At 31.1% G+C, this 15,117-nt stretch overlaps 1 protein-coding gene across 1 annotated transcript; it reads right to left on the reverse strand.

Moving 5' to 3' along the window:
* Positions 1–2,166: 2,166 nt before the first annotated feature.
* On the reverse strand, positions 2,167–8,879 carry LOC111302805 (transcription factor Pur-alpha 1-like). Its single transcript, XM_022898645.2, has 4 exons — positions 8,347–8,879; positions 3,282–3,422; positions 2,911–3,150; positions 2,167–2,787 (listed from the first exon to the last, which is right to left on the reverse strand). The coding sequence occupies exons 1-4, from the start codon at positions 8,701–8,703 to the stop codon at positions 2,635–2,637; spliced, it is 891 nt and encodes a 296-aa protein (XP_022754380.1). The 5' UTR covers positions 8,704–8,879; the 3' UTR covers positions 2,167–2,634.
* Between the last annotated feature and the right edge of the window lie 6,238 nt (positions 8,880–15,117).

Below are 15,117 nucleotides of genomic sequence, written 5' to 3' on the forward strand. Positions count from 1 at the left end.
GCAATTATGGGTAGCAATTGGTAATTAAGTAATAAGAACAAAAATTAATTTATAGTATAACACCATAAACGGTCGAATTAAATCGTAACATCATGGCATAGTCAATTATCTCTTGGCTTAGGTATATAGGGGTTGTTAATCATTGTTGTAAATAAGAATACATATAGAATAGCATAAATTAGTTGTATTGTTATTTACAACAATATTTATTTTGTTTGAATCAAAACATAAGCAAAGGGTTATAGGTTGATAAGAGTGAAAATTGCATAAAGTTTTTTTTCTTGCTAATCACATGACAATTATGAATATAACTAAACAATACAACAGTAAAAGCCAATCAAAGTGAACAATAAGCACGTTACGCTATAAAGAATTTCGAAAACATATAGATCTACAAGAACCTAGATGGCCTTGTAAAAGAATCATCATACAAAGAAATCATTTTATTTCATTTGCTAACATAATGCTTTTATGATTGTATAACGAATTATAGTATAAAGCATTATCATATGATTATGGCTTTCACATAATTCATCTTATTCCCATGTTACTTTGACAATTTTTTTAAAAGATGTAAAATCGAGAACTCTTCAAACATCCATGTTTGTAGCATTTCAAAAAAAAAAAAAAAAGTTTAAATGGATTTAACGGAAGAAACCATAACGATATATATTTTTTCTCAACAATGGAAAACAATCTCTGTTAAGAATTAAACAACAAATCTTGCTTTTTAAAAGAATGTAGAGCAACTTACTTAGTCGATTGAAACAACTCCACTGTATCTACTACGATCCCAAATTCCTTTTGGGTTTTCCTTCTGCGATGAAAATGGGCAGCGAGACCAAAGGAATGGGAGCTGACAAGGAAGCTGAGAGTGGTCAAGGTACAATTGAGCTACAGCAGATCATAGCTCGAACAGAGATTCTAAAAGGTGACCCGGATAATGTGGAGCTGGCAAGGACAGAAATGGAAGAAGGAAATGCAGAAGTGCTGAATATCGAGATCGTTGGGGAAAAGGACAAAGAGGGCTGCAACGCAAGACTGTTATTTATGCTGACCTATCTATTTGTAATTAGTTGACTAATTAACTGTCAGAAGCTACAAGAATATTGGATCCCTATATTTCGTGTGAATTGAGACAATGATGTAACCAGAGAATATTCACGAATGAAATATGATCTTCCTCTTCTTTATTATTCTCATTTCTTCTTTTGGTCTTATTCTCTTTTCTCTTATGTTACTTGAGTCTATTGAATCTGTAACACCTTCTTCTTGATTCGATTGTAGATCAAAATTCTTTTAGTTTTTCAAAGGGGTAGCTCAAAATAGGGGAGTTATTTTGATGGGGAGTTCTCTTCTAATTTTTGCACTAGGAAAAGGCATGAAGAACAAATTGTTTTGGGGTAAGGGAAGAAGATTTGGGATTTTTTTAAATTGAAAAGGATTTTATACATTAAACCCTCGTGTTCTTCGAAATAAATGTTGATGATAATTCGTTTTTTAGGAATTCAAAAGAAAAAAAAACCAAAAAACAAAAGATCTAAATGAAGAGGAATGCAAAACGATCGATTTTTATAGATTGAAGGATAAAATTCTCTGGGTCTAGATTCCTTCTGGAATATCATTTTTTGTTCTTAGAAACAGACCTTCATTCTTTTTGCTTATCAACATAACATTAAACATTAAAAAAAAAGGACAGATTGCATAAAAATAGGCTGAGTCAGCAAATAAAAGACACGCTTATAAAAAGATGAATCAATGGGACAAATATCATGATGATAGCGATATAAAAATAATATATTGTTCGATTATTTTGGAATGATCATCCAAGAAATCCATCTGATAAAGGCATGTGAGATTGAAAATTTTCTGTTATGGGTACTAGGCCCACGCTCTTGACCTCAGCCATTCCATTCACATTGTGCTCCTAGTTTTTAGCTTTTGCCAACTAAAAGTACCAACAATCAAAGTTAGATTCGCCACAACAAAAAAAATGAAATATATATATATATATATATATAAAACATAACTTAAAATTGATAAAATTATATACGAATTCAGTAAAAATTAAAAAATATATTTTATATTTTATATCCACAAATTATAACATAATAATTTTTACATTTTATATATATTTAATACAAAATAAAAACGACAATAATATACATATTGCAAAATCTACAGTAAATATTATATTGAACCTCCCACCCCTTCAGTTTTGCAATCCACAAAACAGTCAAAAACCCACAATGCCAACAATTCCAAGCACTATTTGTTTTAAATTGAAATTAATACATTCCATCGCTGTTTGCTTCTACGACTGAAAAAAAAACACACGCATGAAATAATCATTATTAACAAGGTAATGAGGGCACCACACTATTAAACTGACAAATTACAACTGTTATTCCTATGAAACTAAGCTTCACAAGTATCTCCGATATTTGTCTGTTAATAAAACAGATAAAAATCGAATTATTTTCAGGCTTGAATGAGAGCAGAAGGGATGAACACAATAGAGCACAACCAAGAGCTCAACTACACCTTTTATCAAGCAACTATTAGAGGCTTTGCAGCAAACTTGACAGAATCATAATTATTTATTTGACCAAATTCACCCTGTTTCACTGGCATTCACCTTTGAGGTGGATCCACTGTTCGAACATTAGCACCAGTCATTCCTTCAATGCGATCCTTTGTAATCTCCACAAAATGACCCACTATTTCGTGGAACTGCTTTAAACCTGACAGTGGGAGAATGATGGAAGACCGATCAGAACCTGCAACCTGCAATTGTTGAACCATCCTATTGTCAACCTAGTCCATGCCTACGCCGTAATTCAGTTTATTAAAAAAATATGAAAGAAAAAGAAAGAAATATGAAGAGAGAGAGAGAGAGAGAAAGAATACTTCAGATATCCGCAAGAAATGTCCCCTGTTGTTGCTCCCAAGATCAAAGAAAAATCTCTTTTGATCTGCTCTAATCACCTTTGAGACCCCCATGTTACCAATTTCATCCTGTGCTGGCAATTCAACTGATCTGTCTACATTCAGTTCAGAAGTTGAGGCAGGCTGGCTATGTCCAGATATGAAGCCAGCCCCTACATCATCTGAAAGCCCAACAAGATGTTCTGAAGGTTCAGAACTTTGCTGTTTCAGAAAACCCATATAGACACAAAAACAAACAGATTGACATATTAAATAAGACTGAAAAATGAAACTGATATATGACAGCAGCGAAACTAGAAAGGAAGTAGCATAGGAATGTAGAACAAAGGTACTTGATTAGGCAATATGAAGAGCCTTGATGCCTCGTTGATCTCTGCCAAAATGTTCCTGAATGCTGCCCACCCTTCATCCCTGGTACTTCCTGCAGGCACAATAATGGTACTGCGGTTTCTGCTAACAGATGCTTCAGATACCTTCACAGATAATTTTATTAGAGAAACAGATTTTGAAAATAGTGAACTCTTGCTTCTGACTTTTCCCATCTTCCAAAGAGTTCAGAGTTAACGCAAAGAATCAAAGACAAGATAAAAACACTACAAGAAAAAAAAAGGAAAAAAAAAGTTAAAGGAATTACATGGTTACAAACATGCATTTATGCTTCATTCTCATAAATCATTGCTCTAAATAGTCTAATTTCTTTTTCATTATGTCCACTCAAAACTATGCGTGCATTCGTGCATATGTATGTGCACATGTTTATATATATCACAGAAAATACAATAACCACCATTTACAAAGTTTCCAAAAGAATTTATGAGAATGATTTGATTCTTCTGCATCCGTGCATGTACGTGCACATTTTTAAATATTTCACAGAAAATACAATAACCACCATTAAAAAAATTTCCAAAAGAATTTATGAGAATGATTTGATTGTTCTTACTTCAAATTTCTTCACTCTTTTATAACCTTTGCAGGTTATATATTTATTTATTTTGGACAAAACCAATTGAACATTCAAGTTCAGAAACCTATGTTGCTCCAGCTCTTTGTTTTCCTTAAAATAGCCTTGTCTGACACATACCCAATAGATATCAACATGCAGACCTACCCTAGAAATGTAAGGGAAAACTTAAAAAATTGAATATTACTGTCTTTGATGCATACCCGTATCTGGTACTCAACATCAAGTCATAGTAACACAGGCGGAAACAACCTCAGCAAAGCAAGACCAAGGCTGCCCAGGTTCTTTCTTTTTCATAAAGCACTTAGAAGAAAACAGATTAAAATTGATTTCTATATTTCTTTCCCTAAAAGAAATAATCAAGAAAATTACCTATCAGAAACCAATCACAGTAAAGTGGAATTCATAACAATCTAGTACAATACCCTTCCCTACTTAACAATCTAAACCGCTGAACTCAACTTGGATGACTTTACCAACACTCAGCCTGGACATCCACTTAAACACAATCCCATTAACTCCAGTTTCCCACCAGTGGCATTTCCCCACATGTTGACCATATAAAAAGTTATAAGCTTAATGGAAATTTGAAATTTCTCCTCAGAAACGGTAAGTACATATTTGAAAGTTTCTCCATCCATTTTCTCTTTTATTTTGTAAATTTAGTTCCCTTCCAGAGGCAATTCGAAGATAAGGACTAAAGAGAAGATACATTTTTACCAACATCATTAAAGCTATACTCAACTTTTCCCCAAGACTCTTATAGGAAGTTCTCACAAATAAGCATTAGAGAACCTCAAGATTCCAGCAAGTTCCCCAAAGAAGGTGGTAAATACGCATTGTAAGGCAAGAATCAATGACATGTTGCAGTGCAAATAGTAGATAATTCCCTCCATGCAATTTGGAAATGTGATGGCTCTTAAATTTTTTGGACACGTGCAACTCTATATGTCAAACATCTTTTACCATGCAAGCATAATCATTTGATTGATTTTATTAGAAGATTTATCATGTGGAACTAGATTTTTTGTTTTTAATCATCTCCATGGCATTGTTTGTCAAATTGGGGTGCCAAAAGGGTGCTAATTCTTTAGGAGTTCAGAATAGTTTTTGGCATATAATAAGCATATTCTAATATTAATCATTTTCACGTCTTACAAAAATGATACTCTTCTTTTCTGCAGAGCCAGATTATGAACCTTTCTGTTTTCAACAGTTGTTTAGTAATGTACTAGCCACTTTACTTCCATTCGGAAAAAGTTGGTGTAAAAATGAGTACAAGGAGATTTACCAATTTGTTGGTTCATCATAAATTTCATATCCAGTAAAGAAGATTTGTAAAATGAATTGCATTCTACAAATTTGAATACTTGGTAGAATAATCATGAAATAATAAGGCTCGACAAGGTAAGAGAAAATTCATCTTTACCAAGATTCAGAGATTGTCAAGTATGGAATATTTCCACTATCAAAGTGTATTGTTTAGAGTATAGATGAGAATTACTGCTTATTTTGAAAATTATGTAAGGATCCTATGGTCATCTAGATTCAAGGTAGGGGAACAGAAAACCAGCTGTAAGTTCTAGTTAAGATTGGCAGAAAAAGTATGTGAAGTATACTTTGCTCCCAACCAGTTGCTTACACTTATCATTGTAAAATTTGTTTCTCAAGCTGCAGAAGGGAAAAAGAAAAGCAACAGTATGAAGAAATTCAACAGATTCAAAGGAAAAACATGTTTAAGTAGAATTTGTCCCCAAAATTGATTGCTTACAATTCCATCATTGATGTTGTCCACTGTTTTATGAAGAAGAAGAAAAAACAGTGATCCCTCGGATTCAAAGGACTGCCCATTCAGGGTTGCACGTCACCCTTTTGTTTGACATTTGGATCCTTTCTGGGATTCTTTGTGGTATCAGTTGGGTCTTCAATTGAATTTCTTTAGATTCATTTTAGTTTTTTTTAACCAATTTTGAAATCTTAGGGAAAGGAAAAGGAACTTGCATCTGGGGCTGTTCTATCACATGTGAATCCACCTGTTCATCCTTAATATTTCATGTCTGAAAATCAAGGAAGCTTGAGGCTGTCCAAGTCTATGGTTTTGCCAGTAATAGATTCAACCTTTTACCTGTCTCCTTTATCAGCGAATGCATGTAACAGCAACCTGTTTTGGCTTAAAAAGAATTAAGTTTGCGGTTGGTTTTTCCTAGAAGTTTTGCTATGCTGCTGGGGCTTAAGAAACAATTTCTCTAGAAAAGGGAAACCATCAAATAACAACCCATGGTGTGGGAAGCATTTTTTTTTTTCTAAAAGAAATAGCAGGAAAAAATCCTGATTGGCTAAGGTTCAATCATGTAAGGATGACTATGAGAAGTTCATATCATGGCAAGTTAGATGAAGAGATTTATAGTTATCTTTTGATATGAAAATAGACAAATCTAGGAAACTTCTGCTTTTAAAGTATCTTGCACATAGTAAGATGAAATGTGGAGAATCAACGTTTTTCCACGCTCGTTAAGTTGCTTTCAGGATGTGCCTTACTAAAGCTCTTAGATCAATAAGGCAATAGAGAAATTGACCCCAATGACCATCTCAATTTGCCCAAAACTCTACATGAGCAATCCAAATATACTACAGAGGTCAACAAGAGCAAAACCAATGTGTCTCAAAACAACCTGGCCCAGATCCAAGCCCAATTACTAGCTACTGGCTAAGTAATGTGGTAAAAGTTGAGTCCAAAACAAAAACGTATTCACAACCCAACATAGCCCAGAAAGAATTGACTCAAAGGTAACACTGAACTTAATCAACCTAAAACCCGAACTGAACTAAGAAGTTAAAACCAAAAATGCCTAAATCCAAACCTAACCCAACCCATTCAATTGTGATCTCTAATTAAAGGTAAAAATAACAGAGTTTTAGAAGGATAAAATAAAAGTTAGAAGAGAAAATCTCAATTTTTAAGCAATAATCAACATGATACAAGCCAATTAAAGATGCAAGGTTAAAGCAGCCAAAATTCTTTCTTTTTTCTTTTTTTCTTTTCCATCAAGCAGCCACTGTACTCAAAAGGAACTACAAACCAAAACCACAGGAACTAGATATCACCATTGTGGTGCTAAGAAATAAAGTCATCAATGCCAGCATGAATGGATAAGAGAATCAGGAACAAAAGACCAGACTTCGTGGACAAGGAATATTTAATTGGAGGAGCTAATATCATTCTTATGGAAGGAAAACCCTGAGTTGCAACAAGCAATTCACTTGAATGCATGGAAAAGGAGATGATGCAAGGCTCAAGAAGCCACATTTACCATGAAAGAAATATAAACCAAAATCATTGTGCTTAAAAGTTAGATGGTAGGAGCTTCAAGGAAGCATTATTGTTGCATGGAAATAAAATCATCAATTGAAGCCAGAAGGCTGACAGAATCAACATGACATTTCAGACAAGAAATAATGAATTGGAGGGGCTGAAATCATTCTCATAAAGGAACATTTGGAGTTGCAATAAACCTTTAATTGAAGGTAGGAAAAAGAAGTTTCATTAGCAAGCAACAAGGTAGCTTTCATGCAAAAAACAATCAGCAAATCAATGTCTCAAGGAGTGTTAAAATTGACTCATCCCAGCAAAAGGGTTTTGCACTATAAAGCTTATTAATGAATTCGTATGCTCATGGTTCCAGTTCAAACATGAAAAAAGTTTCTAGAATCTGCTCTCGACATGTTAGAGATGTACACTTAAACATGAGGTACCAATTCCCTCCACTACCAGCTTTCAGCAAGTCATTCTAATCAAGTCAAATTTCCTAGCTCATAGTTTTGCCCTACTCCAGGACCAGTTAGTCCAGCAAGTTCCTGTTCAGCTATCCCCTTTTCTAGCCAAGAAGAACAGAGAGTTGAAGAGTTTTAGGAAAGCCCACAATTAGTCTTCAACTTGATGATGTTAAGCCTTCAATCGCTTAATTAGAAACCATAACTATAGTTGATAAATGGCAACATCTATCATTCACCGCTCTTGATTCTAACAAGGATAGGGGTCTTGATAGCCGAAAATGGTCAACATTTACAAAAGCTGGTTGAAGACCGATACCAAAAGGGTCTAGCATTCAAAGTGCTATCAAGATAAGACTTAGGTCTAATACCATCATAGCTAAGAGTGCCATTCGCCAGCATCATCCAATTCGAGAAGTGTTCCGAGCCCCAAAACCAATTCTACTAAAACTCAGACATCATATACAGGAAAGAGAAGATTGGAGCAAAATTTGAACCTATACATTATTCCATGGGAAAATTTTAACATAAAAAAGAGAAACAACACGTGGAATTTTGATTCGAGCAAAGAAAAGATAAAAAGAGGTGGTCAAGTGGATGTAGTAGTACTAGCAGTAGTAGTAGCAGCAGCAGCAGCAGTAGTAGTGGTAGTAAGAGCGTACCTTCAAGAAACGACCCCTCCGGTTCTCGCCAATGTCAAAGTAAAAGACTTTAGTGTCGAGCTGCAATTCCTTACTGAAGAGGTCGTGATCGTCAGAGTTGACGTAGTAATTGAAAAGATCGAGGAACCAGGAGATGCCTGAGGAAGGGACGATGATGGTGGACCTGGTAGCCGATGTCTTTTCGGAGATTTTCAGATAACGCCCGCGCGGGTTCTCCTTGAGATCGAAGTAGAACAGCTTGTGTTCTACCTGGAGGGTTTTGCAAACCAGCTCCACGTCGTTTCCTCCTCTTTCTCCTCCTCTGTCTGTTCCGCCGCTGGTGCCGCCGCTGCCTCCTCCTCCAGAATTCCCTTCCATTCCCCTATCTTTTTTTTTTCTTTTTTTTTTTTAAATAAAGTATACGCCTATCAGCATGCTCCAACGTGGGACTAACTTGGCACCAGCTGCTACCACCTAACAATACCAGGAAACGGAAAACGGAAGGCCTAGATCTGAAGTGAATTATGATGAACAATAAAAACACAATCTTAATTAATTTTTTAGTACTACTACTTACTATTATATTACTAAAGCAGAGTACGGTTTTCAAATTAAATTGTTAGGGTTTGGATAACGATATCGTCCAAGTAATTTTTATTATGATGACTAAATTTGACCAAATACTTAAACGTACTAATTATTCAAAATTTTATAAGAAAATTTTAGTAAAAATCTGTCAAAATTATGGTTTACAAGTTTTTGTTTATGTAATTTATAAATAGTCGATTCTAATAAAATTATAAAAGTCAAATTAATGATTTATATCAAATAAGATATAAATAAATTTGATATTTAAAATTTTGAACTATTACAAAAAGAATTAATAAAACTAACTAATAATCCACATTCTAATCTAGCCTTAATGGTAAAAAATCATGCTGAACAAAAAAAAAAAGAAAAAGCTGATATGATAATCAAATATAAGAAATTTAATCAAAATTTAATTTTTGATGGATATTTTATTTCTCAAAAAGATGCTTTAATCAATTTAGCAAAAATACTAAATATTTTAATAAATTTGACTATAAATCAAGTTTTTAATAAATCATGCTAACTCATAAGTCAAAACTTTTGATAGCATTTGGTGCTCTTAAGGAACAATATCAATAGAGAGTCATGCCCTTTGGTCTCTGTAATGAACCTCAAATATTTCAAAGATGGATTGATTCTACTTTTGAAAAATAAAAAGATTTTTTTTGTGTTTATATTATGATATTTTTATTTTTCTTTAAATTTAAAACAACATAAGAAACACCTTAATTTGATTGCTCAAAAATTTATTAAATATGATATTATTTTAAGCCCTAAAAAGATAGAGCTTAAAAAAATAGAAATAAAATTTTTAGGATTAAATTTATCTGCTAATGGTCTTACTTTACAAGATCATATTATTGTTAAAATCAAATATTTTTCAAAACAAATGAAAGATAAAAAATAACTTCAGAAATTCTTGGTCTTTTAAACTATGGAAGATAAGTCATAAAAAATTTTTCCAAAAAAGAAAAGATTTTGCAAGAAAAATTTTAAAAAGATATTCCTTTCTTTTGGACAAAAAAAAATTTTAATATTATTAAACAAATAAAATCATATCTCATTTATATCCCAAAAGTCTATCTTTCTAAAACAAGAAATTCATTAATTTTAGAAACAGATGCATCTAATGAACATTAGGGATGTGTTTTAAAAGCCAAAGTTCAAAACAATGAACTTATTTGTGGTTATAATTCTAGAAAATTCAAACCCAATGAAATTAAATATATTATTTTTGAAAAAGTTACTTGCCATAAAAAATACAATAACTGATTTTACATTTATTTAGTCCTATAAACTTTTGTTATCTGAACTAATAATCAAGCAGTTCGAGATTTTTTAAAAAATAAGAAAATAGACATTAATCCAAGAAAGATTAGATGGTATAATTTTCTTAGATGGTATAATTTTCTATGTCAATATAATTTTAATATTAAGTTTATTAAAGGAAATAATAATGTTCTTGCTGATATTCTTAGCGGGACTGATGGATAGAGGTAAAAAACCTCTTGAGCAACAAGGAGAATAGAGAACCATTCAAAAAAATCAACCTAAATCCTAGGCTTCTTCTGCTTCTTTTCAAAATCCTAACCCAAGATTTAGACCCATATTATATCCTCCTCAAAGATATTATTATCAATCTCAACCTTATCTTTCAATTCCATAAATGGAACCCTATCAATATCCAAACATTTCCCAATTCTCACAGGATCCTAATCAATGGACTCCTATATCTTATTTTCAGACTCTAAAATAGACTAAGGATTTACTAAAACCAAAACCTCTTCATTTGTATATAAAAGATTTTTATAATCCAGGAATCATTCCTGAATTATATAATTACTTCAACAATATATGGAAAGCCATATAACCGAAAGTAAAACAAACTTTCACAGAGGAATGACAAAATTAGTAGAAACTTTAGCTAATCAAGTTAAAGAAAATGCTTATTTTGAAAAACTTGTTTATAATAATTTATGCTCAGTAAACTTGTTAAAAGAGCAAGACCTTGATTTCTTTACTTTAGATGAAAATCAATACAGTCTTGAAGGAATAAACAATTTTCTTGAAATCTGTGATAGTTTGAGAAAAAATAATGTTCTTCAAAATTAGTAAAACTAAAGAAAGTTTTACTATTTGAAAAAGCAACAATTCTCTTACCAAAAGAAATTTTTCAAAAGATAAACAACACTTTTCTTCTTGCAATAGAAAAACTATTACAAAAAAAATTCTTTGAATATTATTCTTTCCTATATTTAGAAAATTCTGGCATTGGTGATCCTTTTCCAAAAATCAAATTCAAATTGGATCATAACCTATTCAATATAACAAGTATTGAAATTGGTATTGTAAGCCAAATAGTAGTACAAAAATTTTCTTTTCTACAACTAAAACAATTTCTAGCATTTACAAAGTCCAAATTTATTGATTTTGTGAAAAATGATCAATATTTCTTTTATATTCATTTTAAAATAACAAGTTTATTAGGAATCTTTCAAAGAGAAAGATTTATTCAGCCTTACCAAATTTGGGAAATGACAAAATTAATGGGAGGACCTTTAAGATTCAGAATCATTAAATCAAGCAATTAAAAAAAAATTTCTCTCAATCATTATCAATTCCAATCAAGAATAACAATGATGGATCGAGCAAAAACTTTGTACTGTGAAGTCATTAAATCTCAATATCCACAAGGCTCTACTCAAACAGATGGGCAATAGATTTTTATTCAAAAATCATACACTAGAGAAAATTTACCCCAAATAGAACCAGAAGCATTGGAACTTTTGAGCAAATTATCCAACATAGAAGACCTTGATCATCCATAAACATTTATTATTCCAATACCAAGAAGGATGGAATTTGTGGAATAAATCAAGAACAAATTCTCTTTAATCATTCAATCTGGATGAAGAAGAATTTTCTAATCTAAACAATATCCAAGAAGAATAAGTTTTAGTAGACAAAATCAATTGTAACAGTCAACTGCAATAGACAAAATCAATTGTAGTAGTCAAACAATTGTAGCAAAACAATAACCTGTCTACCAACTGATACTTAACCTTGGTTTTCAAAACTAAACTAAGGTTAACCTAACCAGGGAACTAATATTATAAATAGACATTTATACTCTTTTTGAAGGTAGAGAATCTTTTTCTGATTTCTCAACCTCTCATTCATCATCCTCTCCTATCATTTTCTTGCTTAACGTCCTCTATTATCCTCATTTTTTTCCTTTTATCTTTTGTTTTCTTTTGTTTTGTAAATGGTGTCAAAGCTTGATTAAGATTGTTTTTCTATTTCAGCTTGCTTGTAAGATATATATATATATATATATATAAAGATTGTTTGATTTGCATTTATCTTATAAGTTTTCTGTACTTTTACTTATTTTCTACTAATTGTTTTATGTTTTGAAACCCATATATCTATTTTTTTATTTTCTTGCTAGTTTTGCTTGATTAAGCTGTTTGATCTAGCTTTATGAAATCTACAGTGAAAAACAAAAAGTTTAGGTCCCTAAAACATGGAACAGTCAAAAGAAAATTGTATCAGCCCAGATAAACATTATAATTATAGTTTGCATATCGAACCTTCATTAGAATCATAACCCTAGGCAATCAGCCATAGTATAAATGGTTTAGTAGATTTATCTACTTCATTTTTTTAAAAAGACATTTTGTAAAAATTGATAAAATATAAGATAAAATTGATAATATTAATAAAAAAATTAAAAGTCAAAAATCAAACAACTGATTTAGGACCTTTTTATTATGGAAATACCCTAATGACTTTTAATGATGATAAACCATCATCATCATCAAATCTTTTTCCTTTATTTAAACAAAAGAAAATGGATTTTCAATCTTACAAAAGTTTAATTGAACATTTGAAGTTCAAAATGGAAAAAACAAATGATCCTAAACAAAGGATTGAATATTTGAATATGATAGAAGAACTTTATGAAACCTATAAAAATATCTTCAAAAAATTTTGGTTATCTCTATATGCTTAATTATGATATAACTGATGAAAGCAGTAATGATGAAAATTAAGATAATATTTTAACTATTAACCCAGTAGTTAAAGAAGAAACAACTGTTACAGATACAGACATAGATACTTCTTAAAAGATAAAAAATGAAAAAACCTATATGGATCTTACACCTATGGAAAAAATCAACAAAAAGTTGATCAAGGAAAAAAAGTTGGTGAAGTTTCTAACCCAGAAACTAATGATAGTTTAAGATTTCTAGATGGTTTAAATCCCGAAATTGTTGAACAACATACATATAAGGATGAAATCAAACAAACAAAACAAATTGGGCAAAACTCCCAAAATTCTCTGATGTTGAATCTCTAAACAAGAGAAAATGTTGCTTCTGGTGGTACTTATTTAGATCTTTCTAAAGTTTCAATTTTTGAATATAAAAAATCATAAAAGATTAGGCATTATCTATGTCTATTGTAGTAATAGGCTACAAAGATTCACGGATAAAAGAAAATTTTTTAAATTATTTTTGTGGAACATGGCAAGATGATATCTTTCAATTTTTAAAAAAATGGGAAAATTCTTGCATTGTTATTACTCATCCATGTGTAGAAGAACATAGCGTTGGACCAACCATTCAAGAACATATTTAATTTTGCTAATATATTCTTTTTTTAAGTTTAATAATGATGTTTAATAATAATTCATGAGTGTTTATTAAATAAATTGATCTCAATCAAATCACAAATAAATTTGTTTAAAGATTGCTTAATAATAATAATAATAATAATACCCATTTAATCTAATATTACCCTAAACCAATTCAAGTCAACCTTTTTTATTTCTCATTTTTTCTGATTGCTACTTTTTATAATTCTTGCAAGTGTATAAATTATAATCAAATAATAGAGTGATTAAGAAAGTATCGTTCCCACGAGAATTATAAAATTAAATTTGTTAGGAAAATTTAAATATCAAAGTCAACTAATTACTATTTTATATCTAAACTAACGAAAGATTGGTTTGAATTGCAAAAACAATAAATCAAGAACACAATTGTATAGGCCAAGATCTCAATATCCAACTGTCACTAGGAATCTTGTATTAAGGCCGAATACTAAATCTAAAGAAACAAATATTGAAAGCTTTGAAAGAAAGAAAGATTATCAAGGCCAAAAGTTGTATAAGTATAAAAGAAATAATAGAACAAAGTTTCATTAAAACTTGAAGCTTGTAAAGGTAAAGAATTTTGGCTGAAACTTGTAAAACATAAAAGAACTTGAAAACCAAAAGTAGTAAAGAAAGATTTAAGAGAACTCGATCTTAAAAATAAAAGAATACTTGTATTGAAAGAAAGATTCAAGAAAACAAATAGTTATGGCTAATCTGTCATTTTAGCCAAACTATAAAAATAACCAAGAAAAACTAAGAAAATAAAAGAAAAATGACATATGAGAGATGCAGTGAGAAATGTGTCATTTTAAATATAAGAAAGAGCCTCTCTATTTATAATAAAGGGTTCGACTATATGAGAGGATAGAGATTACAAGTTGATTTCTACCTAAACTCTAAAATATATGAGTTATCTTGATTAAAAAGAGGTTGGTCGAATGTGGTTTCTTGCTTCTTGGAGATCTTTGGCCAAATAAGTCACCTTGGAGTGCAATCTCAGACGTTCATCATCATTTGCATGCTTGATCTTGCCATCTTGAGAGTGGTTTGACTAATCTTGCATTATCAAGACTATGACATTGCTTTTGATTCAAACTCTTACAAATAAAGATCAAAGAGTCCTTCTTGTAATATAACTCTTTCAATGGTGATCAAAGAGTCTTTGGGTAATCACAATTCTTCTTGGCTAAATGCTTTGAAGAGTCCTTTAAAAATATAAGTCTTCAAATATTGAATGCATATAAAAGTCCTATTGGAATTAGGAAAAACAAATACTTGTAAAAGTTTTAGTGCCATTAGGATTTCTTAAACCAAATGAATTTAGGAAACCTACATCAAGTTGGATTTGGCTAAATTGATTCTTTCATGGTCGAATATTACAAAGATTATGCTTGTCCTAATCTTGTATGATAATCGTGTCTCAAGTATGAAAACCTAAAGATCAAGAAAACAAACAGTAAACGTACCAAATTTAGTCAAATTTCAAACCTTTTCAACCAATTTGGACTTGTAAATCTCTATATATTTAGTGTTATCAC

Source organism: Durio zibethinus, chromosome 13 (assembly GCF_047325235.1).
Source record: "Durio zibethinus cultivar Kanyao isolate XHJ-2024 chromosome 13, ASM4732523v1, whole genome shotgun sequence".
Taxonomy (NCBI): Eukaryota; Viridiplantae; Streptophyta; class Magnoliopsida; order Malvales; family Malvaceae; genus Durio; species Durio zibethinus.

Bases quoted from the DNA above. Each gene is read 5' to 3' on its own strand.
- LOC111302805 (XM_022898645.2), bottom strand. From the start codon at position 8,703: ATGGAAGGGAATTCTGGAGGAGGAGGCAGCGGCGGCACCAGCGGCGGA. The intron at 3,423-8,346 runs GTACGCTCTTAC...TTATCTGTGAAG, and splicing joins GGAGGGGTCGTTTCTTGAAG to GTATCTGAAGCATCTGTTAG. The intron at 2,788-2,910 runs GTATTCTTTCTC...CAACAATTGCAG, and splicing joins ATTTCTTGCGGATATCTGAA to GTTGCAGGTTCTGATCGGTC.